Here is a 24,356-nt window from a genome sequence, read left to right as displayed (position 1 = left end):
ATCCAAGAAATTCGGGTCAAAGAGAAAGTGTCCACCTCGGCTGCTCGCAAGCTATTGGCTAGTAGGAAGCCCACGCTGCTCCCAGCGGGGAAATACAGTACTGTCCTCGCCTCTCCTCGGACTACCAGGGAGGTGGCAACCCAGACATGCGATCTGATCTTCAGCACCACGGTCGTCCGTTCGGCCAGTGCTAAGATCACCCGGTCGACGTCTCCTCTTCCTCCCGTCACCCCGCAGACACAAGCACCTTCATCAGCTTCTGCCAAGACGAAGACCCAGAAGTCAGATGCACGGGCCTTCAAGAAGGAACCGTCCCGTGCAGACTTCCTACGTACCTCGACCTCCCAGCCTTCGACTGGTACTTCCACCAAACTTCCTTCCAAGAAGGCTCATAGGAAGCACAGTTCTCCGCCACGGCGCATTTCTTCTCCTGCGCCACCCAGCGGTTGCCGCCCCAGGCCGTCATCCGTTTCGCCTGGCCGCACCGCTGGTAGCCGAACATCTGGCCGTTCACCGGCGGAGGAAGCTCCCCCTCCCGGCCATCTTTCCAAGATGGCCGATGAACCTATAGACCCAATGGACGATGACTGTCCACCTACTGATAGCGGCGGCAGTGCTCGCTCGAAGCCAGGCCCTCAGCGGCCTTCGAGGTGACCCCTTCTTTCATCTTCCTTTTCTTCTTACGATGGCACTTATTCACTGGAATATTCGCAGCATTTGCTCCAACCAAGAGGACTTGAAGTTGCTGCTCCGCTTGCACCGTCCGCTCGTCGTAGCCCTCCAGGAAACGAAGCTACGCCCATGCGATCAAATTGCCTTGGCACACTACACCTCTGTGCGTTTTGACCTACCCCCTGTGGTAGGTATCCCGGCTCATGGAGGGGTTATGTTGCTGGTCCGGGATGATATTTACTACGATCCCATCACGTTGCACACCGGCCTGCAGGCAGTTGCCATCCGCATTACTCTCCCCACTTTTACATTTTCCATTTGTACCATTTACACTCCATCGTCATCTGCCATTACTAGGGCAGACATGATGCAACTTATTGCTCAGCTACCTGCACCATTTTTGTTAACTGGAGACTTCAATGCCCACCATCCCCTTTGGGGCTCTCCAGCATCCTGCCCGAGGGGCTCCCTGTTAGCAGACCTTTTCAACCAGCTCAACCTTGTCTGCCTCAATACTGGCGCCCCTACTTTTCTTTCGGACACATCTCACACCTATTCCCATTTAGACCTCTCTATATGTACTCCCCAACTTGCACGCCGGTTTGAGTGGTATGTACTTTCTGATACATATTCGAGCGACCGCTTCCCGTGTGTTATCCATCTCCTGCAGCATACCCCCTCTCCGTGCTCATCTAGTTGGACCATCTCCAAAGCAGACTGGGGGCTCTTCTCTTCCAGGGCGACCTTTCAGGATCAAACCTTCACAAGCTGCGATCGTCAGGTCGCACACCTCACAGAAGTCATTCTCGCTGCTGCTGAATATTCCATCCCTCACCCTACTTCTTCTCCACGTCGCGTACCGGTCCCCTGGTGGACTGCAGCATGTAGAGACGCTTTATGTGCTCGTCGACGTGCTTTACGCACCTTTAAACGCCACCCTACAGTGGTGAATTGTATCAATTATAAACGATTACGTGCTCAGTGTCGTCGTATTATTAAAGAAAGCAAGAAAGCCAGCTGGGCTGCTTTCACAAGCACCTTCAACAGTTTTACTCCTTCTTCTGTTGTCTGGGGTAGCCTGCGCCGGCTATCTGGCACTAAGGTCCACTCACCAGTTTCTGGCTTGACGGTCGCGAATGACGTCCTTATGGCCCCTGAGGATGTCTCCAATGCCTTCGGCCGCATTTTCGTCAAGGTTTCGAGCTCCGCTCATTACCACCCTGCCTTCCTCCCCCGAAAACAGGCAGAGGAGGCTAGGCCACCTAACTTCCGCTTCTCGAATCGTGAAAGTTATAATGCCCCATTCACCATGCGGGAACTCGAAAACGCACTTGGCCGATCACGGTCCTCCGCTCCAGGGCCTGATTCTATTCATATTCAGATGCTGAAGAACCTATCTCCTGCGGGTATAGGTTTTCTTCTTCGTACTTACAATCGCATCTGGATTGAGGGACATGTTCCCGCATGCTGGCGCGAGTCTATTGTTGTCCCGATTCCTAAGCCGGGGAAGGACAAGCACTTGCCTACCAGTTATCGACCCATCTCGCTTACCAGCTTTGTCTGTAAAGTGATGGTGCGAATGGTTAACTCTCGATTGGTTTGGCTGCTCGAGTCTCGACGCCTGCTTACCAATGTCCAATGTGGATTTCGTAGGTGCCGCTCTGCTGTTGACCATCTGGTTACCTTGTCGACCTTCATTATGAATAACTTCTTGCGGAAGCGCCCGACCGCGGTTGTGTTCTTTGAATTGGAGAAGGCTTACGACACCTGTTGGAGGGCGGGCATTCTCCGCACCATGCATACATGGGGCCTTCGCGGTCGCCTCCCTCTTTTTATTCGTTCTTTTTTAATGGATCGACAGTTCAGGGTACGTGTGGGTTCTGTCCTGTCAGACACCTTTTGCCAGGAGAATGGGGTGCCACAGGGCTCAGTTTTGAGCGTCGCTCTCTTCGCCATCGCGATCAATCCAATAATGGATTGCCTCCCAGCTGATGTATCAGGCTCCCTTTTCGTGGACGATTTTACCATCTATTGCAGCACGCAGTGTACACGTGTCCTGGAGCGCTGTCTTCAGCGTTCTCTTGACCGTCTTTACTCCTGGAGTGTCGCCAATGGCTTCCGTTTTTCTGCCGAGAAGACGGTCTGTGTTAACTTCTGGCGCTACAAAGAGTTTCTCCCACCATCCTTACGACTCGGTCCCGTTGCTCTCCCAATCGTGGAGACAACAAAATTTTTAGGTCTTACATTTGACAGGAAACTTAGCTGGTCTCCACATGTGTCATATTTGGCTGCCCGTTGTACCCGTTCTTTCTTTAAATGTCCTCCGTGTTCTCAGTGGTATGTCGTGGGGAGCGGATCGAACCGTCCTGCTTCGTCTATATCGGTCGATAGTCCGCTCCAAGCTGGATTATGGGAGCTTCGTATACTCCTCTGCACGGCCATCCATCTTACGCCGGCTCAACTCCATACAACATCGGGGTTTACGACTTGCGATCAGAGCGTTTTATACTAGTCCCGTAGAGTGTCTTCATGCTGACGCTGGCGAATTGCCACTCACCTACCGGCGCGATATAGTGCTTTGTCGGTATGCCTGTCGGCTACTGTCAATGCCCGACCACCCGTCTTATCGCTCCTTTTTTGACGACTCCCTCGACTGTCAATACGGGTTGTATGTCTCTGCCCTGCTACCCCCTGGAGTTCGCTTTCGTCGCCTCCTTCAACACCTTAATTTTTCACTCCCTGCAACCTTTCGAGTGGGCGAGAGCCACACGCCACCTTGGCTCCAGGCTCAGGTCCGCGTTCACCTTGACCTCAGCTCGCTCCCAAAAGAGGTTACCCTGCCGCCACCGACATTCTGCTTATGTCATCTGCTCCGATTCCCTGAGCGCCATCCAGAGCCTGAGTGATCCTTATCCGGTTCACCCTTTCGTGCACCGGATCCAACGCTCTCTTCAGCAGCTGGTGGATGTCGGTTCTCCAATTAGCTTTATGTGGGTCCCTGGCCATGTCGGTATCCCTGGGAACGAAGCTGCAGATGCCGCGGCCAAGGCTGCGGTCCTCCAGCCTCGGACAGCTTCTTGTTGTGTCCCTTCCTCAGACTGTAGCAGTGTCATTTGTCGGCGCATTTTATCGCTGTGGCATGCCGATTGGGCTGCACTTACAGACAACAAGCTTCAGGCCTTGAAGCCTCTTCCCGCAGCTTGGACGTCCTCCTCCCGCCCTTCTCGGCGGGAGGAGGTCGTTTTGGCCTGGTTACGCATTGGACACTGCCGGTTCAGCCATCACCATCTGCTGACGGCTGCGCCGGCGCCGTTCTGCCCACTTGGGCAATTGCTGATGGTCCTCCACATTTTAATATCCTGTCCGGATTTCAACACACTGCATCTCGATCTTAACCTGCCATGTACTTTAGATGCCATTTTAGCAGATGACACGCGAGCAGCTGCTCGTGTCCTTCGTTTTATCAATTTGACACACCTCTCTAAGGACATTTGATGATGCTGTTTTTTAATCCTCTGCCTATCAGTCTGTCTTTTATCGTGTTTTCCCTTTTAGTTGTTGTTTTAAACTTGTGCCTCGCGGTGCATTCTTAACGTAGTAAGGGCGCTAATGACCATTGAAGTTGTGCGCCCTAAAACCGCAAAAAAAAAAAAAAAAAAAAAATCCTTTAAAACACGGTAGCTCACACGGCCAGATGGTGTTATCAGGGAGGTACCAATGTTATGTGCAGAAAGATGCTGCATACTATTGTTGCAGGGATGGCAGAGGGTGCTCTGTGACACTGTTATGTGGCAGAGAGTGCTACATGCCAGTGTTACATGGTGGAGGGTGCCCTGTGCCACTGATATAATGTATGGGGCCCTGTCCACCATTTGACATTGACACAGGGTACCGTCTAAGTGTCAAGTGGTGGAAGGTGAGTGCCCCATTTCAGCGTTATATTGTGGAGGGTGTCCCATGTCAGTCTCGTGTTGTGGAGGGTGCTTGCTGCCAGTGCTGCACATGGCAGAGGGCACTCCATTCCAGTGTCATGTGGCAGAACGTGTTCCATACCAATGTCTCCTGGCAGATGATGCTCTGTACCAGTGGTGTGTAGCAGAGAGTGCTTCATAGTGATGTTGCATTGGGAAATGTGGGAAAAGGTCTGACAGAAAATGTAGCTTGTGCTGGTCCGGTGCTGGAGTCGAGTGGCCAGTAAGTAGCTATACCTCACACCAGTGGCCCATAAGCAAAATTACCACTATGCTCATTGGGTCATAGACACTGCTACCCTTTTTGAATACAGGGTGGGTTGTTAGTACTATATATTTTTAACAGTACACTTAAGTTTCACTGACTTGAATTTATGCGCAGATCTGAGTTTTTATCAATTTATATAGCTAACTGTGTTAGAAGTGATATGAGTGTTTGGAGTCATTGGCCGGGAGGCCCCATTGGGGGGCAGATATGGCCGCCTTGGTGCAGGTCTTATTACATTTGACGCCACATTAGGTGACCTGCGTGGCAGACGGGGATGAAATGATGATGAAGACAACACAACACCCAGTCCCTGAGCAGAGAAAATCCCCAACCCAGTGGGGAATCGGATCCGGGCTTGCAGGACAGCAATCCATCACGCTGACCACTCAGCCATTGGGGCAGATGCTAACTGTGTGACTGTTAAAGGACACCCTTTATCAAATATTTGGTAAGCAAATACTTATGTTGGTAACAAGGTTATAGCAAAAAACTTCTGAAATATTATTAAACTTTTTGAAAAATTAATATTTTTGCTAAATGTACTGTTGTGGTAGAGTAATTATTATTGACAGGTTTTTAATGTTTTTGGAATACAATGGCAAAAATGTAGAAAATTTGGTTAAGAACAATCAAAACTAAATACAATCTCTGTAGGATCTATATGTTTAAAGTATTACAGTCCCAAAGAGTATATTAAAGTTATTTCATTAAAACAGTCTAGATCAGATCACTGTTTTTCTAATGGAAATGTTCAAAACATTTCCAAAGAGTATAATTAAATGACAGGGATACAGAATAGATTTTTTATTTTACACTCAGTTTCATAATGACTCAGTTGAGAGAAAAGAGGCCAACCTGGGCTCAGTTTTATAATGATTCAACTGAGAAAAATGAAAGTTAGCTGGAAGTCACAACAGTTCATTTTTCTCATATCCTCCTTGTTTACTAATGGTATGACAAAAAAAAAGTTAAATTGGGTCTTCTTTAAATTTAGCAGAATCTTGCACAGTTTAATTTCTTATTTATTAATGCTGATTTGAGTTTTACCTGAAATGATTTTTAAAGAAATTTCAAAACCAGAAAAGAAAGAAACAGTTATTTAAGCACTCCTTGACAGAAACAACTGTTGCTACTGAAATAATTTGTTAATGAAAGAAATGAAGTTAGTTGTGGGTGCAATCCAGGTGGAAATTGGGGTAAAAAGTACCAGCATTATTCATATTCAATCGCACAACATGTATTGAAATACAGCCGTCACCAGACACTGCAAATAAAATTCAATGGAATCAAATACTAATGTTACCTTTCAATGATGTGGTTCCACCAGACAGAAGGCAAATATGGTTTTTAATTTTTCACAAACCTCAACATTTTTGTAACATTAGTAGTTATTTTCTTGTTTCTCATTTTATGATTGAAATTTTATTTACAGTATCCAGTTCTGTAATTGATACAAAATAACTTAAAATTGTAGGCTGCAATTTCACTTCATTTTTAAAAATTGTTGTATTTGTTGACATTACTGTGTGTTACATGATAGACTAGAAGGCATTATGTCTTACACATGAAGTATACTTACAAATCACATTTAAAAACTGGAAAACAGTAAATGTTACATGTTTTGAATTAAATGTGAATTACTGTATTAACAAGATAGTTATATGAGAGACTATCAAACAGAAATACAAGAATTCAAAAAGTACAGTAGCTACCCTGTGCATTCACCGATACCACTAAAACTTGATAACAGTATGAAACAGGGATAATTTGTAAAACTTTTTCTTTTTACCTTTCTCCCAGGGGTCACACCGGGTGTGTCTCTGTCCACAATGAAACCTGTGAATGCCTTGCTAGCAGGTGCTTTTGGGTCAGGATCAGTTCGAGCAAGAACAAAGTACCTAAGGAAATTCATGTTTCATATAACTGAGATAGAATTGCATAAACCTAAAAATTAATTCTACAAAACACAATTCACTTGAATTTCTTCAGAGACCACAATTAACTTTAAAAACTGAGACTACATTTCATGATACAGTACTTTACCAGCCTGTATATAATCTCTATGGATTTGGTATGGTATAAAGCCCCCAATGCTGCAATCAATCTGTAAATGCCATGGCATAGAAAGGAAGGAGGCAAGATGAGCATTTCTGCTCTGGCAACCTATGAACATTATTAGGGACAAAGTCAGCCAATTTCATTCTCCTTTCTTTCCTGATCTATATCCTTGTCATAGGAAACATCTTAGCATTAACCTTAAAAAGTGCATGGTTGGTAGGGAACTGGAATTGATGCCATTCTGAATGTGAGTGCAGTGTCTTATCAGTGTGCTACTTTGGTGCCATGTCATGGCACTGAACAGAGAGAGCTGTTGGGTAATTTCCATTACAAAGTTTGTTTCTTTGCAAATTTTTTGACATGTTGTCTATTAGATATGTGTAGTGAATGAATTGTTGACAACTCAGTGAATACAACCCTTCTGCAACTGCTGCTGTGAACTTTTATTCAGACTCATTATTCTAAGAACACACCTCGTGCATTTTTCATCACATCTGTTTTGGAGTTATCTTGCTGAAATAGATGCTGAACTATTTGAAAGGTGGGTAGTATATGATGGAATTCTGTTTAATTTTCTATTCTTTTGTCAATCTAAGATTAATTGCAAACTCCTAGTATACATCTAATAAATTGCTGCAGATGGATGGCACTTTGTTCATCATAACCAAAATTTTCATATGATAAAAGGTGGCCCTTGTGAACCATACGACACTTTGGGCTACAACACCAAATTGCATGACCTTATCTCTCTCTTTTCATATTGGTCTTTTTTACATACATTAGCTCTACCTGCTCTAAGATTTTCACTTCTAGTTTCCTTTTTACAAATGATGCCCACTGTTACTAACGTTATTGAAAGTCAGGAACATATCTCATTCACATTGACATGATACAGACTATCCTCCACAAAAACTATCAGTTCAATTAGAAATTACCAATTACAGATTTTTTCTAATGCTCAATTCAGCACCTTTTAGTACTGTAGTTGCTGATTTTGGCAATAAAAGGAACAGGAGGCCAGCTAACTTTTCATACTTGCACTTATCAAAGCCATATTGAATAACTTTCTAAAGCAATGCAACACACAGACAACAGGTATTCACTGTACAGAAATGTGCTGTACAGATATCTGGTCACTGTCCTTTAACATTGTAGGTAACTGTTGAAAAAACTAGGTATACCAACAACAGCATCACATTACATTTGCTCACTTATGCAGTCTGTTGTAGAAAACCAGTTCAGTTTGAAAACTGTGGTAGTATACATATACATAACATTAGGAATAAAAATAGCAAACAATATTCATACATCAAGGTTAATCTTTGATTTAAGAAGTAGGGTTGTATTATACTCAGGCCATATATTTTCTTAATAATTAGTTGATTCTCTGGAAGAAATTTTTAAGCAGTTTCTGTATTCATAATTTAAAGAGTTATTGTTACATAGGCATACATATGATCAAACTTATATTTACATGCAATGATAAAATAAAAATAACTGTGGACCAGTTTGTATTCACTAAGTTTATTTTTAAATTTTGATTGTTCTAATTACACTGTTTGCAAACCTGATCCTTTAAAAGTAAACACTGTATGCTGTTTGTCAACAATCAGATGAGTGGAAAGAGCTTAACACATTTATTTAACGAAAAAGACTTCCTATGAAGAAAGTACAAAAGCAACAGAGAAAAATGTTACAAGAGTACTAGATGCAAATTCAGGTGATGATGATGATGATACAGATATCTTTGAACATTGGTGGTGGTGGTGGTGGTGGTGGTGGTGGTGGTGGTGGTGGTGGTGGTGGTGGTGGTGCTGGTGGTGGTGATGATGTACTGAACAAGACACTGAAGAAGCGAATCATCTATCTGAAAATGAAGACAATTCTGACATAAATGATGAAAATGCAGAATCTGGTAAATTGTGGAAAAAATTAACTCCTCCTCATTTTTTCCTTTCAGATATTCACCAATTTTGTTGTCACCAAAGTCGCCTCAGACAGCCTAACATTGTTATAGTTAAGCTGAAATTTAAAGCTTATGGTGGAAAAAATTTCAAAATTATGTGATACCATGATACTTTTTTTTCTGATGAGATACTGAATGAAATTTGCCTGCACACTAATTCTGAGGGTACTTCTAAAATCCTGAATTCATGGAACACTATTACTGCAGAAGAATTGTTAGCATTTTTTGGTTTGCACAGTCTTGTGGGTGTTCTGAGATTACAGAAAGTGCCAGTACATAATTCATGGTCCAAAAATCCTACATTTTCAAGGCCAGTATTTATTGCAACAAAAGGAAGAGACAGAGCTGTTCAATTTCATGGCCTTTGTTTTGGTGATAAAACCAAAAGACTTGAATGTAGAATGTCATACATATTGGCTCCAATTAATTTTTCATAATACGATCATTAGATTTCAAATGCCTTATACATTAATTCATTATTTTACTATAGATGAATAGTGGGTTCCATATAGGGGAAGATACTGATTTCTTGTGTTCATGGAAACAGAAATAGGAAAATATGCTGAAACCCAAATTTTCATTCCAGACACCCACAAGTTCTATACACACAATATGCAAGTGTACACCGAAGACAATAATAGGGAAATAGCAGCATGGTCTCAATATAACAAGTCAAAGATAGAAGAGTGTACCACCATTTGTTTATTTTTCACAAATAATGCTGGAATCTCTGGTTTTCCCAGTGAACTAACATTGGCATCTGATGTGCCAGCAAAGAAGAGAGTGATAATACTTCTCTATTCCCAACATCATGATGATTCATGTACTAATAAAGCAAGTGACTTCATCCAGAAATTGTGATGCATTACAATGCTAACAAGAGGGTTGGTGAAGTATTGTACAAGTTAGTGAGGGAATATACATGTTCAAGATCCACCAGATGTTGGCCTACGGAACTCTGGCAGGTGACTGGCCGAACAACTGTCCCTATGGGCTCTGCATGCAACAAAGGCCATCCCTCCCACAGCTGCCCCACCACAACCTGTTATAGTCAAAGAGTTAAAAGGGGATCAGTACCCACTATTCTTCAGAGTGTTATCTCTCAAATGAAAAATAGGGTGCAATAGAAGAAGATGCTGCCCACATGTAAAAACTATTAGAACAATGTAAGAGAGGGATGACTAATACACCAGACATAAAAAGCAGGGCCAATGGTCCCCCAGACCCAGCATGCAATGGGAGACACCTCAACCCAAACTGTCCTGCCCCCACCCCAAAAATAGTTCCAAATGTTATATCTGAGAATAAAAACCACTTTCACAGAGAAAATGGGGCACCAGTTCAACTGTCTATGAATCATATGCCAATGTTAGAGGAACAGAATCTGGAAGGCCATGCTTAGCATGAAAGGCGAGAATGGGGGGTATCTAAACAGAGTGAGAACTTCTGTGCCTAAACGCCCTGCAACCACAATATTGGATTAGCTCATGACATAAAAGAAAAGTACAGGCTAATCTAATATAGCCAGTGTGAAGGTGACATAGGATAGTAGCTTTCTTCCTGGAGGAATGGAAGGAGGAGCACCATGTGACAGTAGTCACCTTGGTAGTGCCCCCCAGGGGGTCCACAACTCTTTCGTGGATACGTGCGTAGCGAGCATGGGACCCCGAGCTAATGTGGCCCTCCTTCCTTTCCGGGCTGCATACCTTCCTTTTCCGCATCCTTCCCTATCCCCCATCTTCGCCCCCCCCCCTCACCACCGCCTCTTTCCTTCACTTTCTCCCCCTCTTTCCTTTGCTTTCTCCCCCTCTGGGAGTATGTTTTGTGACTATGTCCAGAGACGGACGCTCGAAAATGCCACACATTCTTCGCTTTCTCTGCTTGCATGTCTTCATTCTTTCTTTGTTTTTCCCTTTCTCTTTTTTCCTCCCTGTGCATGTCTGAAGACCAACCCATGCATTTTCCTGTTTAGCTGATGATGGGGTAACGCATAATTCACCAGCCGTGGTGGCCAAGCGGTTAAAGGCGCTACAGTCTGGAACCGCGGACCACTATGGTCTCAGGTTCGAATCCTGCCTCAGACATGGATGTGTGTGATGTCCTTAGGTTAGTTAGGTTTAAGTAGTTCTAAGTTTTGGGGACTGATGACCTTAGAAGTTCAATCCCATAGTGCTCAGAGCCATTTGAACGCGTAATTCCCCGCCCCGGGTAGACAGGTAGGACACGTACCTACCCCCTGGTAATGGCCAGGCCCAGGGAGGGGTGATTACCCAAGCTGATACCTTCCGAAAGTGCCGATTGGTCCCTCCGTCCATTTCTCAGGAGGTGTGACCTGAGGTGTGAACAATCACCTAAGGCGGGAGTGCCCTCAGAGAGGGCCCCCCACAAGGAAGGAGCGTACCATCGGAGACACCGGTAATCGTGGGGGATACTTTCGCAATGGTTTCCTCATCTTCTACTATGTCTGCTCACAAGTGTAAGTTTGATGACTCTCAACCACAGCCAGTTCTTTCGTTGTTGCCACAGTTCCTTGTTGTTTCTCGGTCTGACGAAGGTCACGACTTCTCCACTGTCAACCCTTTCATTATTCAGAAAGGTGTCAACGCAATTGCAGGTCCTGTAAAGTCTTGTTCCAGATTACGAAATGGCACCTTGTTGTTAGAAACAGTCAGTGCCCTCCAGGCACAAAAACTGCTGCGTACTTCACTGCTACACACATTCCCTGTCCGGGTGGAAGCGCACCGCACTTTAAATTCATCACGTGGGGTCGTTTACACACGCTCCCCCGACGGATTGTCCGACGAGGAAATTCAACACTACCTGTCTGACCAGGGCGTAACGTTTGTTCGTAGTGTCATGAAAAGGGTTGACACAAACATCATTCCAACTCGCACTGTCTTCTTGACATTTGACAAAGTTCAACTCCCATCGAATATCAAAGTGGGCTATGAGATAATCTCCGTTCGCCCTTACATCCCAAACCCTAAGCATTGCTATCAGTGTGAGTGGTTCAATCACACCAGCCAGTCCTGTTCCAATCTGGCCAAATGTGTTACGTGTGGCAAGGATGCCCATGAGGGTGCTTGTGCACTTCCATCCCCTCGTTGCATCAACTGTATAGGTGACCACGCTGCTTCCTCTCGAGATCACCCCATTTTTAAAGACGAAAAGCTCATTCAGGAAATCAGAGTGAAGGAAAAGGTGTCGATCTTTGATGCTCGAAAATTATTCGCCAGTCGAAAGCCCACTGTGCCTCAGACAGGAAAATACAGCACTGTCCTTGCCTCTCCTCGGCCAACAAATGAGGTGGCCACGCAGACTTGTGATCCCACCTTTAGTGCCACGGTTGTCAGATCGTCCAGCGCAAAGATCGCCTGTTCAACCTCCCCACTTTTGCCTGCTCACTCTGTGGCTCACCCTTCATCAGGTTCTGCTAAATCTCGAGCCCAAAAGTCAGACACAAAGATTTTGAAAAAAGAGCATACTCGTGCAGATTTTTACGTACCCCAACTTCGCAACCATTGGTTCCTCCTCCATCTAAACATCATGTTGCCAACAAGGCTACTAAGAAACTCAGTTCCTCTCCTTCTCCGCCAAGGCGTGTCTCATTTACAGCACCACCTGACGGTAACCGGCCTCGTCTGTCTTCTGTGTCGCCGAGGCGCACTGCTGGCGGCCAACCAACTGGCCGATCGCTGGTGGCAGGAGCTGCTCATGAACAACATATGGATCAGGATCTTCTGCCTTCGGCTGAATGCTGTTCCATGCTGTTGGTCGCAAGCTCTGAGCAGTCGTTGAGTTGATGGCGACCTTGGTCCCATCCCTACATTTTCTGTTCATGCTATGTCCATTATCCACTGGAATATCCACGGCATTCGAGCCAATCGGGATGAATTGTCGATCCTCTTACAATCCTACTCGCCGGTCATCTTCTGTTTTCAGGAAACAAAGCTGTGTCCCCACGACCGCTCTGTTCTCCCCCATTTTCAGTCCATCTGATTTGATTTCCCCTCTGTTGAAGGCACTCCAGCACATGGAGGACTCGTGATTCTTCTCCATGATACTCCCCATTATCACCCAATCCCCTTGGACATCAACTGCTTGGAAGGAAGTGTTTGTCTTTCCCTTTCTGGATACACCTTCTCTCTTTGTACTTTATACATTTCATCATCCACACCAATGGCACGAGCTGATCTCCTTCATCTTCTTGGTGAGCTTCCACCCCACTAATTGCTGGATGGGGACTTCAATGCCCACCATCCGCTTTGGGGATCTCCACATCCTTGTCCGTGTGACTCACTATTGCTAGACGTCTTCCGCCAAGTGGATCTAGTTTGCCTCAACACTGGGGACCCTACATTTTTGTATGCCTCCACGACAAATTTCTCTCATTTGGACCTGTTCCGCTAGCTCGGCGCTCTGAATGGTTCGCCCTTGATGAGACACACTCGAGTGACCACTTTCCATGAGGCTGCAGTCTAAGGACACGTGGAAAGTGGTCACTGCAGCCTCAACTGCCATATATGCGCCCGCGACGCTGGAAGTTTGCCCAAGCCGATTGGACACTTTTTTCGTCTCTAGCGACGTTCGATGACAGTCACTTTCCTAGTGTCGACGATGATGTCACACATATTACAGACAATATTCTTACAGCTGTGGAATGTTCAATAGCACGCACCTCCAAATTGCCCCGCCGCCCCCCAGTTCCTTGGTGGAATGAGGCATGCCGTGACGCAATACGTGAGCGGCGACGTGCTCTTCACGTTTTCTGCCACCATCCTACTTTGGCCAACTGTATACACTATAAGCAGTTCCGTGTGTGATGCTGTCGCGTCATTCCCGATAGCAAGAAGGCAAGCTGGACCTTCTTTACTAGCTCATTTAACACCTTCACTCCCTCCTCGGAAGTTTGGCGTTGGATTCGACGGTTATCTGGCGCGCCTAGATTCTCCCTGGTCTCTGGGCTCACTGTTGTGCATGATACATTAGTGGACCCCGTCGTAGTTTCTAACTCATTGGGTCAAAACTTTGCTGAGATTTTGAGCTCTTCAAATTACCTGCCAGCGTTTCTCCCGAAGAAACGTGCAGCGGAAGTGCGACCTCTTGCTTTCTCCTCTCAAAATCGCAAAAGCTATAATACTGTTTTCTCCATACAGGAACTCCAACATGCACTCCATTCTTCTCGCTCCTCCGCCACAGGACTGGACGGTATCCACATCCAAATTTTGCTGCATTTATCAAACCATAGTCTGCGGTACCTCCTTCACCTTTATAATCGAATTTAGACCGACAGTACCTTTCCCAGACGATGGCGGGAAGCTATCATCGTTCCTGTTCCGAAACCTGGAAAGGACAAACGTCTCCCCTCTAGCTATCATCCCATTTCTCGCACAAGTAGTGTATGTAAGGTTTTGGAGCGTATGGTGAATTTCCGTTTAGCTTGGTGGCTGGAGTCCTGCAGTCTTTTAACACCTGCCCAATGCGGTTTCCGAAAGCATCGTTCTGCAGTTGACCATCTTGTTGCTCTCTCCACTTATATCATGAACAATTTTCTCCAGGAACGCCAAATAGTAGCAATATTTTTTGATCTGGAGAGAGCATACAATACCTGTTGGAGGACAGGCATCTTCTGCACACTGTTCTCTTGGGGCTTTCGAGGTCGGCTGCCCCTTTTTCTTCACGAATTAATGGCAGAGCGCACATTTAGAGTGCGGGTGAACACTACTCTCTCCCTTACTTTCTCCCAAGAAAATGGGGTACCTCAAGGCTCCGTGCTAAGTGTTGTACTGTTTGCCATTGCCATCAATCCCATTATGGACTGTCTCCTTCCCGATGTCTCAGGCTCTCTCTTTGTGGGCTATTTTGCGATCTACTACAGCTCTCAACGGACAAGCCTTGTTGAACGACGTCTTCAAGGATGTCTCGATCACCTCCACTCTTGGAGCATCGAAACTGGCTTCCGTTTTTCTCCCAGTAAGACCGTTTGTGTTAATTTTTGGCGTCGTAAGGAGTTTCTTCCACCCTCCTTACATCTAGGACCTGTCAACCTTCCATTTTCTGACATCGCTAAATTCTTGGGTCTTATGTTTGACAGAAAACTGTGCTGGTCCTCCCACATTTCCTAAGTGAGCAGATGGTATGACTAAGGTCACAAGTAGTAGATACCATAGGGTGACAAGAGTAACATTGATCGCTGCCCTGGAGACTGCGCATTGCATCATTAAACATTAAAACATGGTCGGTTGAGGTTTGTTGAACAAAATGTAACGCTCTGTTAAGGCTATCAGCTCAATCATAAAAACATTTCAAATTCCTGGCAACAAGTTTTCCTTATGGGTGAGAGACTTAAAAGCATATCATGCTCTATTCTTAGTTTAAGAGTCATCAATGTGAATGACAGTAGCACCATGATACTAATGAATAACTGAGAACAGATGCCAAAAGGTCATCGGTGACTACAATTGATAATCCCACATGAGGGTGGGCATCAGGAGGTCAATACAAAAAGATTTTGGTATGTTGAATTATCATGAAATTGCCAAATGGTGATTGCATAAGTGAGCAAGTATTTGTACTGTTGGAACTGAAGAGGAAAGATACTCATTTCAGAAAGAAGACTGGTTGGTTGGTTGGTCTGAGGGACGGGACCAAAAAGTGAGGTCATTAGTGCATTGGGTTAGTGAAGAATGGGGAAGGAAGTTGGCCATGTCCTTTTAAAGAATTCATCCTGACATTTGCCTCAAGCAGTTTAGGGAAATCATGGAAAACCTAAATCAGGATGGCCGGACATGGGATTGAACTGTCCTCCTCCCAAATGGGAGTCTGGTCACTGACGCCCATTGGACTAGTCCTGTACTTGAGGTGGCACAGTAGTTAGCACACTAGTCTTACTCCATGATGATGGACTGGATCCAACTATTTCAGAGCTATAGGTGTCAGTGAGCCATAAATGTGACAACCATAGTTTGCTCAGAATAAGATGGACCCAATAAATATGGAGAAGAGTAGCATGATCCACACCCCAAGGTGTATGGGCAAGGAAGCAGAGAGAATTAAGCTTTCACATGGAGTTAGTTTTTAGTTGACAAATATGTTGCAGCCATGTCAGCTTTTATCAAATAGGAGTTTCAAAAGTCAGGAGTCTATAATAATGCCAAAGTGACTAGTACCCAAGTAGAGTTCTTGGTCAGGATGGACTGTGGTATAATGACAAAAAAGCACAAGTCACATTTTTGTGATTGGGAATTGGAAGCCATGGGAAAGGGTCCAAGTGAAAGTCTTTCATGCCGTGCCCTGGAGCTGACATTGAGTCAAGGCTATAGATTAGCAGCTATACCAAATGCAAAAGGCATTGACATATAGTGCATTGGTGACTACTGGTCCAGCAGAAGGCACTAACCCATACATGATGATGAGGAAGACTATAACGATCCACACAGAGCCCTGTGGGACATAGTACATCACTCAGCTCCTCACAGGTTCAAGAGAACAAACTCTACTGATTGTTAATAGACAATTTTCATTCCACTGGTTGTTTCAGGTTAAAGTCTCTCAAAAGCCCCAGTCATGCATTATAGATAAACAGTGATGGCATCAAGCAGCATTGTATGCCTTATGTAGGTCAAAAACGACTGCTTGAAAGGATGGTTGCCTGACAGTTGTGATGGATTCTTGAGTCATGGGGCTTTTCGTACCCCTATCAGTGTGGTCTCTGAGAGGGATAATCCACAACCTATCATTTGTTTAGGCTGAAGTCAGATATCTGGCAAGCTTTTTCTAAATACCAATACTTCATTGCAGTTTCAGAGCATGTTGGTCAGGTTAAGTATTCCTTACTTATTGATGGACATTTGGTCTTTGCCTGGTGTAAGGTTTGGAATGCTGATACTGTTTTGCCATTGCAAAGAGCAAACAGCTTCTGGCCAAACATGGTTGAAGACATTGAGTAAATGGAGCCTTTTAGCAACATTCAGATGTTGGATCATCTGATTATGAATCAAATCAGGGCCTAGGGATGCACTGTGTGATGACTCAAGAGCCTAAAGCAGTTCCCAATCAGTAAAAATTTAAAACATAATTTGGGCGGGGGGAGGGGGGGGTGTTGAAGTGTAGGGAGATGTATTCAACTTCTTTATATGTTGGAAAGATAGCCAGGTAAGAAGAGGTTGCCAGAACTGTCACAGAGAGGATCCCATGGTGTTCAGAATGGTCTGCCGCAATGGCACAAATACTATTCTGAAGAGAGAGAGCCGGAACAGCTGTTGATCTTCAGTAACTCAGAAGACTACTTAGCTTGCCCCACACCTGTGATGAAGAGGCATACATTCTCAAGGAGGAGCCACAGCATTCATTCTTCTTCATTTTAATGCTGAAATGCTACATGTAATTTTATCAGTAGGTCTGCCACCATGAGCTACTCATGTATCTCAGATAAACAGTATTATACTACCTTGAAATAAGAAAATTAAAATAAACACTTAAATCATACTTCAGGAAAGGGGAAAAAAAATCCAGAGAGAAAAGTCATGCTACTGAACACATGAGGCACATAATTTTTGTTAATGGCACAATCAATCACTGTTTCACAACCATCACATTAAACCTCAGATTTTTGGTCTTGAGCTCTAGGACAGAAAATACACAACCCTGTCATGGATTCTGGTATTCTTTCATCTTCTTTTACATTTGCAAATCTAAAATATGACTAATGGATTCACAAAGTACTCTACTTAAAGTCAGTTTTTTTCTGAATGTCTCGCCACATATTGTCTGATCGTATGTACAGCCAACTTCATCAGCATAGAATTGTATCTGGTAATATTTAATAAGTTGTAAAATAGGCAGAGGGGCAAATGATGAGTTTTCCTGGCACTAGAATATGAATGATGTAAATGTTCTGACATGTCAACACCTCTGTTACATGATCTTCTTCATTGAATTCATTGATTTCAGAATAAGGCTCTTCAGATTCTGAACTAAAGAGCATACATTGTACTTCAATAATACCCTACACCTTGGTAAAGTTGAAAATCTGTTGGAAATTTTTGGGAAATTGAGGTATTTTATTCACCTAAAAAATTCGAATGATCTGTTGTAACAGTTTTAAAAGAATAACTAATTTAAGCTTCTGCAGTAACAGAGTTATATTTTCTAAGTTTAAAGTAAGTATAATATTATTTGACATCACACTTACACATATAAAGAAACTTAATCCCAAAAATTTTTGTACTGCTTATGTTACCCTATGGTGCACCTATACCCAAAAAGTTAAATAATGTGAAGAAAAGGGTGACCACTGCTGACTCTGCAAGTCACAGCCATACTGACTTGTTACAACATGAAACTACTGGGAAGCACAGAACTGCAGTGCTAATTGTTGGCTGTTAGGGTACACCTATAACCTAGTGCTCCCACAAAGTGTAACTAAGTAGCAGTCCAGGATTAATCAGATAGTGAGCCTTAGCATGAAGTTACTTAAAAGTGGGGAGATGGAGGGTACATGTAGCAAAAGTAATAATGAGAGCATCTGTGTCTCTAGAACTGATGTTAATCTCTCTCACACCCTTGTTGATGCAATCTGTCAGAGAGGGGGTGAAGGTGACAGTAGAGGTGCACTAACTGGTCTGTTGGGTGATGACAAGGAAGTGACAGGATCACTTGAAAGTGGTCAATGTCACAAAGATTGTCATGTAGTGACCTTTGTAGCAAATCTATGAGATCAGGGAAGATATTCTAAGGTCAATAGCTGAAAAGGTGACATAGGTGGCACAGCAGTGGATAGGAATACTGTAACTGAGGTGACAGATCAAGCCCAGAAAGAAGGTGGTTAATGAGAAGGTCTCTACCACATGAAAGGGAACTCCTCCACAGAGGGCAGTGCATGTTGAAATCTCCATATAGGGTAAAAGGGCTTAGGGTAAGGGGGAGGGGGCTGGCAGGGGGGGGGGGGGGGGAGGAGTTGTTCGATTAAGCTGTTGATGTAAAGGTAAGGGGGTGCCCTGCCTAAAGGCAAATAAGTGTTACAAGTGATGATTACTGGAGTCATTGGTACTCGTACTGCTATTGCTTCCATTGGGGAATAAACTCACTGATGATAACTGTGTGTACCAATGTACACACACATGCAGAAGCTCTTCTGGGGCCAGTAAGTTCTGACAGAATGCACAATAGCCTTTATGAGTTGGAGAATGATCATCAGCAAAATCTGTTTCTGGGAGATCAACACAGATTACAGAAAAAGAGAGAATTAATTGTAGTTCGGGCAGGTGACAGTAACCTCCATTGCAGCAACAACAGATAATCACATTGAGGGTGTCCTGGTTAGATGTGAAGGAGTGAAGATAAGAGGTCATGCTTCAGCATCATTGTATGCCACCATTTGGAGTGGAACATCATCAACGAACACTGGTTCAGAGTCTGAGTGAGGAGAGTAAAACTGCAGCACAGGAAAGGAAGAAATAACTACTGCAATGGCTTGGGGCCCCATGTTCACCATGCATGTACTCACAAAACAGCTGTGAGCCCATGGAGGGATGTTATACATTACGATTAAAGTAAAAATACCATTATATAAATGGCCAGCACCTAGTCACATTTTCATAGGTAATATGTATTTCATTTGTAAATCTACAGATGCATACCACACAGCAGTGAGTTGTCACATGTGATCCATGGTATGTGAAAATAGTTAGATAACTCACAATCAAATAAGTATGTGTATTATAATCTTTTCTATGATTTCAACTATGACACCGATAAGTATGTTAAAGGTCACCTCTATGACGTATTATTTATGAGGGTATGTCCTTATGGACCATACATTCAATTCATGCACACAACTTTGACTGGTTCAGTTGCACAAATAATAACAGTAATCACTTCATAATCTTTTAGTTGCTAATAATGGAAAGCTGTTCTTATGATTTGAAGCTGTTTTTACTAGTGAACTACATTATTCAGCCAAAAATGAATTACTTTTTAATCTACTTTTGTTACAATAATGTTGTTGCTTATGTCTCAGTAACACAAGTACAAATAACTATAAAAGAAAATACTTACCAACTAGCCACACCACCATTTGTAATCCACATTTTCTGGCCATTTATTATGTATTCATCACCCTTCTTCTCAGCACGAGTTTTTATGCCATTAACATCCGAGCCTGCACCAGGTTCAGTTACACAATACGCCTGTAGGAACAATCACTTACACTTAACAACAATGACTTAACCAAGTTTTGAAAACATCAAGGAAATAATTTCCTGAGGAGCAAGAACAGGAGTCTTAAAACTAATTATGTGGATGACATTCCAAGTAGGACACTCAGGCATAAACAATAATTTGAAACACTACTTTAAGAACTAGAGGCAAAAGTTACCAGCATAAACAATTGTTCTTACAGTTTATTTACAGAAAATTAGTATAAATCAATAGAAAAAAATACTTGCCTAGCTTCTGAAAAGCAGGTATGCACTACATGGAAAGTTTCTATGAATACAAATTACGACACAAAGAAAAAGTATGCATATTTGTCCTGTTTTAATTTAGTTTTAACTTATGCTTAAATAAGCTAAAGGTATTAATGTAGGTAGTTAAAGCACTTGTAAATATCTTCATTTTCTTTTTAAGTTCATCTGTCAAAATTATGATCACAAAGGCTGCCCTGAACAGTTAGACTCTTACTAGAAATAAACCCAGATACATGTAAAGAGTTCTATACATGTATTTTACATTTTATATAATTAAATGGACAGCATAGCTTAAAGATAGAAATATGAAAATTCCAAATCATGAAGAACATTGATTAAATGTAATAAAACCTAATGAAAATTAAATATCACAGAAATTCTATATCAGTTCTGAAAGGCAATAATCTATTTATTAATATCAACACTGGTAATATTTAGAAAAATTTGAAAGAAAATAAATGTTTTACCCTTCAAAGGTGAAGGATTACAAAATATTTTGTCAGTTAAGGAGACGTGGTAAAACACTCACTACTCAATACAGGAAGCAAAACTACAGGTACTCCTGATGGAGAACGGCAGGGTTCAGAGAGAAAGTATGGCACAGGACAGAATTGTACAAAGTTTAGAGAAGTGAAAATCTGGGAGCAGGAACAGAAAGGTACCTAAATGTAACAGTGACCAATAGTATGAAGCTCAAAGACAATATAGTGCTGTTAAAAAGGTTCTGATAACGGGAAATTCCTTAATGGAATAAGTTGTGAAATGTGCTTGCAAAGTAGAGAGCAAAAATATTACATTTTGGGTATGGGGAATGGGGAGGAAGAGGAGTGCCACACCAAGAGAACCTTTACTCTACTCTACTGTACTCTACTCTACTCTACTCTACTCAGCATCCTAAAATTGTGGGTAGAGAAGGAAATGTCAGAAAATCAAATATTCTTAAGGATGTTACAAAGCAGGGACCAAAGGCCACTACTGTCTATTATATAAATGATATGAGTACTGAAATGCACCTTAGTGTGTTTGCAGATGATTTTTAACTGTATAGCCTTGTGACAATCTGTATAAAGATCTTAAATCTCTGCATAAAGGCTTCACTAGAGCAGGACAACAGATAAGTAAATCTACACAGATTATTAGTGCAACAAAGATCCAGTTGACAAGTTCCTGCAACAAATGACACAAGGCAACATTTTAATACTATTTAACATATATCAACTCTGGTCTGACTACTTCTTAATAGTCTAGCCATGAAATTTGATAATCTGCTAATCTGCACCACAAACTTGAAGACCTCAAAACAGTCTCAAAGATAAACAACTCCTATTGTAGGGCCACTCAAGCAAAGTGAAACAAGAAGTGCACTTCCTTTACTTATGTCTCATTTGGAGTCTTGAAGTTCTGTGGAGGATCTATACTAACATTTTAGATCTTATTTTGAAGATGTATTAACAGGAGTGGAAAAATTATCTTTGGATATTTTGAAGGATTTAATATCAGTGGCATGATTAAGGATCTGAAGTGTGATGTTTTAGCATATTAAAAGCTTAGGTTAGTGATTACTTGTGGTGTGCTATTGTATTCATCAGTGCATATCCTGATACAAGAGGTCAATTCAGTGTGGAAAGGTGGAGGAGAAGTTGGAGGCTAGACAATTTTTGTAAATATTGCAACAAGTCACTTGGTAAATTTTTTAAGGCTCCTCTTAGTATTGTGTACCTGTTTTTTAATTGTAAATTAAAAAAGTCTATGTCTTAGGTCAGCTGTTTATCAATTCTTATGCTTAGAATAATGGATTAACAGTCTTCCAAAATATTTTCGTGTTTGGTAGTAAATCTACACTACCTGATCAAAAGTATCCAGATGTCAATTAGTGGACATTATATTGGGGTATGTTCACCCTTCACCTTTTTGACAACCTGAATGCTGCTGTGGACACTTTAAATGATGTGCGTGTCTGTGGAGGAATGGCAGGCCATTCTTCTTAAAGAGCTGTAGTGATGCTGGGCACTGGTGTCTGGAGTGAAGTCAATGATCTTACTCATCCAAAAGATATTCCATTGGATGCAGATCAGGATGCTGCACAGACCAGTTCATTTCAGTTGTCCACAAACCACTGCTTTACAGATACTACTTTATGACAGTCATTATCTCTGAACTGCTCCTGTCAGCATGACAATGCACTCTGCTTTTCTACTGTATGCAGTACACAATGCTTTGAAATTGTTCATATTCTTCTGCATTTAGCATTTTTGTAAGCACACTAAGGGGATCATACCCTCACAATGAGCAACATCCCCATATTGTAACACCACCTTCTCCATACTTAATTGTTTGCACTACTCATGATGGCAGGTAACATTCTCTAGGAATTTTTCAAAACCAAACCCTTTTATCAGATTACCACAGGGTACAGAGTGACTGGAAATGAGTGCATAGTGAGTGATTCAGCACTCCAAATCAGTCACATCACTGTTTACACCACATGAAGTGTCACTTAGCACTGACTACAGAAATGTGTGGCATATAATGAGCTGTTCAACTACTGAACTCTTTTCTTTTTAACTCCCTATGCACAATCATTGTGATAGATCGACTGCTGGTTGCACTGTGGAATTCATGATTGATTCCTTCTGCTGATTTGATGTGATTATTTACAACCATCCTCCACAGTTCTCAATGGTCCCTGTCCATAAGCACATGAGAACTGCCTGCTTTTGGTTTAGCTGTGGTTGTTCCTTCGCATTTCCACTTAACAATAATACCACCAGTAGATGACTTGAGCAACTATAGAATGGTTAAAATGTCCATGATGGATCTGTTAATCAGGTGGCATCCAATATCTAGTCCATGTTCAAAGCCATTGAATTCCCCTGACTGACCCATTCAGCCATTACTGCTTCTCTGCTGACAATACAATACTCACCGCCTCCTTTTATACTGGCAGATCCACCTCTCATGACATCCAGACACCCTATCTAATTAATCACTAGATATTTTTGATCAGATAGTTCATATTTCCACAGAAGCACAAGCATTCTGTGGTGGTGGTGGTGGTGGTGGTGGTGGTGGTGGTGGTGGTGGTGGTGGTGGTGGTGGCAGCAGCATCATGATCAGTTTGCCCTTTTCTCACATGATACCCTGCAAACCAAGGATGAAGAGCAATTGGCAGATTCCTTATTCCTAGATTCCTGGAAAGTGTTTGATATGATGCTTCTTTGAAGAAAGTTAAAGGTGTGAGTATACAGAATAGGTTCCCAGATACATGAACAGCTTGAAGACATTTTAAGTAATAGAACCTAGTATGCTGTCCTTGATAAGGAGTTCATCAGAAACAAGGGTATCATTATTAGGGCCATAGGGAATTGTCATAGGATCTCTCTTGTTCTTCACATACATATATGATTTGGCAGATAGGGTGAGCAGCAGTCGGCAACTGTTTGCTGACAATGCGTTAGTGTCTAGGAAAATTTATTAAGTCACTGAAGAAAGATTGTCTGGCCCCAGTAGCTGAATGGTCAGCTTGATGGATTGTCAATCCTCTGGGCCCGGGTTCGATTCCCAGCTGGGTGGGGGAACTTTCTCCACCCAGGGACTGGGTGTTGACGACGACGACGACACATCACCATCATCCTATCATCCTCATTGACTGCAGGTCACTGAAATGGTGTCAAATTGAAAGACTGGCACCCGGCGAATGGCCTGCCCAATGGGGGGCCCTAGCCATATGATTGAATAAACTGCAGAAAGATGTAGGATGACTTAGACAGAATTTCTATTCAGTATGTCGAGTGGCAGCTTGCTCTAAACCTAGAAAAATGTACACTGAGTTGACAATAGTCATGGGTTACTTCCTAATACCATGTCAGACTTTTTTCCTGGCATAGAGCAGCAGTTCAATGTGGCAAGGGCTCAACAAGTTGTTGGACGTCCCCTGCAGAAATACTAAGCCA

General features: G+C 42.9%; 1 protein-coding gene across 1 annotated transcript in view; it reads right to left on the bottom strand.

The window, feature by feature from the left end:
• Nucleotides 1-24,356, bottom strand: part of LOC126469629 (probable medium-chain specific acyl-CoA dehydrogenase, mitochondrial) — a 196,190-nt gene that overhangs the window by 76,923 nt on the left and 94,911 nt on the right. Inside the window, exons 6-7 of the mRNA XM_050096755.1 lie at nt 19,994-20,124; nt 6,701-6,809 (exon numbers count right to left, since the gene is read on the bottom strand). Of these exons, the coding sequence (XP_049952712.1) occupies nt 6,701-6,809; nt 19,994-20,124 (240 nt within the window). The remainder of the gene's footprint in view (nt 1-6,700; nt 6,810-19,993; nt 20,125-24,356) is intronic.

The sequence above is a fragment of the Schistocerca serialis genome, chromosome 3, assembly GCF_023864345.2.
Source record: "Schistocerca serialis cubense isolate TAMUIC-IGC-003099 chromosome 3, iqSchSeri2.2, whole genome shotgun sequence".
In the NCBI taxonomy this organism is placed as follows: Eukaryota; Metazoa; Arthropoda; class Insecta; order Orthoptera; family Acrididae; genus Schistocerca; species Schistocerca serialis.
Note: the sequence above shows the minus strand (reverse complement) of the source record. Positions and strands in the feature narration are given on the sequence as shown.